The following is a 4,586-nucleotide window of genomic DNA, read 5'->3' as shown; positions in this document are numbered from 1 at the left end:
CGCCCCCGCCGCCCCCGCCTTCGCGCCCGTTTTCGTTTGCTTTTCCGTGCTGCTGGCTGGCGGCCGCTGGGTCCCTGGCCCCGGGGCATGGGCGGGCTGGAGTGGGGCTCCCCTCAGTGCTGCCAGGCGGATGGGGGCGGGGGGAGGCGTTCAGCTAGGTCTCCAGGCTCGGAGGGCCCCGTCGCCCTACCCCCCTGATTCCCGTTACCTCATAGCCCGTCAAGTTGCCCCCTACCCCCGCCCCAATAATTGGCCTTGCAATTGGATGCCAAAGAGCCCAGAGTTGAGGGGGAGCAGAGCTTTGAGCCCAGGTCTCTCAGAGCAACCCAGCAGCCCCCTTTTTGCCCACGCCCCAGTCCGCGTCCCCTGCCCCATCCCACCACTGAGGGCCCTGGGGGCCCCCAAAAAAGCCCCCCCATTTCCAGCTCTTCCCACACCCCCACCCCCGAAAATAAAACTCAGGGACCAACATCTGCTTCCTTTGCACTTGCTCCGTCGACCCCGCCCCCCGCTCGGAGGGGCTTCCGTGGGGGAGGGAACGGGGCTCCGGGCCCTCAGAGTTCTCAGTGTCTAGCGAGGAGAGGGGCTGGCCCCTGTCCCCCCGATAATTGGGACTGGTGGGAGAGAGAAACTCAGCACCGGGGCCCAGCGGAGCCCCTTCCTGCGTCCGGAAACGCTTTCTAATTGCGGGGGTAGGGGCGGAGTAGGGGACGGATAGGAAGAGGATTAGCGAGAGGACCCTCGCGGAGGTCCTGAGTCCCAGTCGGTTTATTCCTGAGCCTTCCCCTCCCATCGTAAGTCCTTCCCTCGACCCTCCCTTTTGTACTGCAATAATACTGTATTATACGCTTGCACTATTCCCCGACCCTGGCCAGTGGAAGCATGCACGAAAAACTCAAAACCACACACTCACACGCACACACACACACACACACGCACACGAAGATGGGACGCTTTTTTTCTTCTTCTCTCTCTCCGGGGTGCGTCCTCCTTAGTGTACATAGCGGCGTCGGGGGGTGGCCCCAGGCCCGGGTAGAAAAGCATGCACTGAGACCCCCGCCCCTAGACTGCGAGTACTGTACAAATCCAACACTTGAAACCGACACGCACACGCGCGGCGCCGCCACGGGGGTGGGACACGGACACGCACCCACGCGCACACGGCCGCGCACGGGCGGGGAGGGGGCGCCCCGCCGTCACGCGTCGCTGTGCGAGGGATCTTGTGCCTTTTTAAGTCCCTGTATGTTAATGCAGACAATCCGGAGAGCTTGTGTACTACCAAATCCTGATTAAAGACGCCTTCCAGGAACCTGCGCCTCCGCCTGCTTTCTTTCACCCTCCCACTTCTTTTCCCAACTCTCAGTGTAGACCCTGGCTCTGAGGTCGCCCGGCTGGGCAGAGGGCAGGGGCTAGTCTGTTGCTGACTCTGGGACTGAGGGGTGGGCAAGTTCCAAGTCAGTGGATGAGCTTCATCCACACCTTAGCCAGGCAGCTGGGTGAGGAGGGCACTCCAGAGGTTTGGGCCTAGTCGGACTTGAGTCACCCTCGCCCTGCTGGCAGTCTCCTTTCACTGAACAGGTGGGGAGGGAAGGGGTGAGTGGACTCTGGTCTCTGGGGCTCAACTCCAAATTGCCAACTTCTGAGTGGGGATAGAGGGTGTGTAGAAGTAGGGGGCTGGACCCACCAGGCCCAGGGATCAGTTCTCTATGGGATCAGGATTTTGAGACCAAGTGTCTGGTGGGACTAGAAAGCTAGAAAGCTAGGATGCCAGAGGCCTGTGAGAGGACATTGCACTGAGGAGCCTCCCCTGGCCCTCTGCTACAATAGGCGATCTGAGAAATACGGGAGACGCAGCCCTGGCCTTGGGGGTGCCAGGGTGGGGGTGGTCCGCCAAGGAGGGACACTGGAGCATGGACTGTGAGAGCCTGGGGTTGGGGGTGCAGGGATGGAATGTGGGTTGAAGGAGAACTCAGTCAGCGGGAGGGCTGGGCCACTAAGACGGAAATAATGGCAGACTTCTGAGACTGGAGAGAGAGGGGAAAGGTGAGGAGGACAGTGTAAAAGAGGAAGGCCGCCATGCCTCCACCCCACCCCTGCACACTGACAAACAGGAAGGCAAAGGGGCAAGCTCCAGCTGCATTCCCAAAGCCCCGGGGCATTTAGAAGACGCCCCCCACAAGCTGTCAGCTCCTCGCCCTGGGGCAGGCAAGGGTGGGTTTTGGACACAGAGATGTGGGGTCAAGTGTATGCAGTTCTGCATAGACCTAGGGTAGGTGGCCATGTTCCGGGGTCATCTTACCCCTTCTGCCACCTTCGCCTTCCACAGCACTCCTGGGTGTGGGGTGAAGTGGAGGGAGGGCTCTTGGCCTGTCAGAGACATTGGGAGAGTGGCGACACAGACAGACAAACGCAGGTAGGGTCTGGGAAAGGCAGTGCTGAGGAGCTGACAGAGGTGATGCAGGCACATCTCACCTCCTCGCAGGTGGAGCGGGCGCGTGGGGGGTGCTTCTTCCCTAGTGGAGGAGAGGGGCTGGGAGGCGTGCATGAGGCAGTTTCTGAGAGAGAAGAAGGAACTGCTGTGAGAGGCACAAGCCCCCTACCTCAGCATGGGAGGAATGGGGAGCCAGGGCTCACCCTCCTGCTTCCGCCACACTTCGCCTCCCAGCCCCGCATCTTCGACTTCAGGACCGTGGGCTGGGGTGCAGTGCTGAAGTCTGGAGCTGGCTGGGGTCCAGACAGGAGTGGCTCCATGCACCCTGTGTGGGGATTAAGGATGGGCTATGTGGAGCCCCGTCTCCAGTGTTGGTGTCAGAGAAGTTTCCCCAAGGGCATGAGAGCCCAGTTTTGTTGGTGGCAATTGAAGATCAGAGTCTGGTCCATCCTCTCCCTTCACTTTTCCTCCTGACTGGACTTGGACTGGGCTCTGGAGCTGGTGAGGCCTAGCCCTCTAGACAAGGCACAGTGGATGGAGGGGCAGGGCTGGGACTTTCATTCTCTCTGAGGGTATTGGTTTGATTGACCTGTCCTCCTCCTCTCCCCACAGCCCAACCCTTACCACATATATGCCTTTGGCTGAACTCTGAATCACTAAGGAGCTTTAAAACAGCCAGATTTCTGGGCCTCATCTCTGACCTACAGAATCTGGGGGTAGGACCCAGGACTGTGCATTTTTAAAAAGCAACTCTGGACAATGCTGTGCCAAGCCAGGCCTGGGAACCACAATAAGCAGATGAGAATCATAAAGCTTGCTGCCCTGAGAAGGAAGCAAGAAGGTGTGAACTTTGTCAGACAGCTAAAGGGCCAGGCACACTGAAGGTGTCTGTGGATCACTGACTGAGTGAATGAACTCAAACTGGCAAATGGATGAATAATTCACTGGGCATCCAGGAGAGGCAGGGAGAGGGTTAGGCTACTCTCTGAGGAGGGAGGAATTTGAGCCCAGGCTCTGCCCCTCCCCAGCATAGAGCCAGATGGGGGAAGGGCAGAGGGACTTTGGAACTGAAAAGCCAGCATGCCTAGGTTGGTGTGGGGGTGGCGGTTATCCTTAGGGCAAAGTTGTCCTCACCCTGAGATTCAGGGCTCTTCCTCCCAAAAGGCAGAGGGTTCCAGGTATCCCCACATGGGACTGAGTGGGAGACACTGGAAAGAGTTTTGGGTCCTGGGCCACCCTGGTGGATGTGCTTCACAACCTGGACCAATGCCCAAATCCATGCCCTTCTCTGTGCCTCAGTTTCCCAGTCTGATTTTATGACTGATCATTGATTTCCAGTTCTCATTCCTCCTCTCTCCCAGGTAATAGGAAGGGAGGGCTTTGAGGCAGAAGAAAGGGTTCCACCTACAACCATCCAATGTGAGCGCCGCGCATGTGTGCGTGTGTGTGCGTGTGTGTGTGTGTGTTGCGGGGGCATCCCATCCTCTCCATGGGGCCTTTTCAGAGAGATCCAGGACCTGGCCAGAGAGCAAAGGAAAGGGTGTCTCTAACCAAGGTGCCAGGGATTAGAGAAGGACAATAGGCAAAGGTTCTGTGGAGAATGGGAGGCCTGGTGGAGTTAAAGGCCATCCCTACTGGGCAGGATGTGTCTGGTGCCAGTTGGGTGAGTTCAGAGGTGGTTGGGAGAGAGACATGCTCAGAGCTCTCTGTCTGTCTGCCTGTCCCTGACTCTCAGTGCCAACATCCACCCACCCCATGGTCCCCACTCACCCGGGAGCTTACAGCAGCCCCTCCACCTCTACCCAGCCATTTTCTCTAGCTGTAACATTGGTGACTGGCAAAGTGTCCCAGCACAAGGCCTGGCACAGAGTTGGTGCTTAGTGTTTGCTAAATGAGTGAATGGATTAGTAAAAACGAATATTGTGTAGAAAAAGTACATTCGGCCGGGCGCAGTGGCTCACGCCTGTAATCCCAGCACTTTGGGAGGCCGAGGCGGGCGGATCATGAGGTCAGGAGATCAAGACCATCCTGGCTAACTCGGTGAAACCCCATCTCTACTAAAAATACAAAAAAAATCAGCCGGGCGTGGTGGTGGGCGCCTGTAGTCTCAGCTACTCGGGAGGCCGAGGCAGGAGAATAGCAGGAACCCGGGAGG

General features: G+C 58.2%; 1 protein-coding gene across 1 annotated transcript in view; it reads left to right on the top strand.

Moving 5' to 3' along the window:
* TTBK1 (tau tubulin kinase 1) overlaps positions 1–4,586 on the top strand; it is a 44,134-nt gene that overhangs the window by 33,146 nt on the left and 6,402 nt on the right. Inside the window, exon 15 of the mRNA XM_011960440.1 lies at positions 708–794. Within this exon, the coding sequence (XP_011815830.1) occupies positions 708–794 (87 nt within the window). The remainder of the gene's footprint in view (positions 1–707; positions 795–4,586) is intronic.

The sequence above is a fragment of the Colobus angolensis genome, unplaced genomic scaffold (assembly GCF_000951035.1).
Source record: "Colobus angolensis palliatus isolate OR3802 unplaced genomic scaffold, Cang.pa_1.0 Scaffold51, whole genome shotgun sequence".
Taxonomy (NCBI): domain Eukaryota; kingdom Metazoa; phylum Chordata; class Mammalia; order Primates; family Cercopithecidae; genus Colobus; species Colobus angolensis.
Note: the sequence above shows the minus strand (reverse complement) of the source record. Positions and strands in the feature narration are given on the sequence as shown.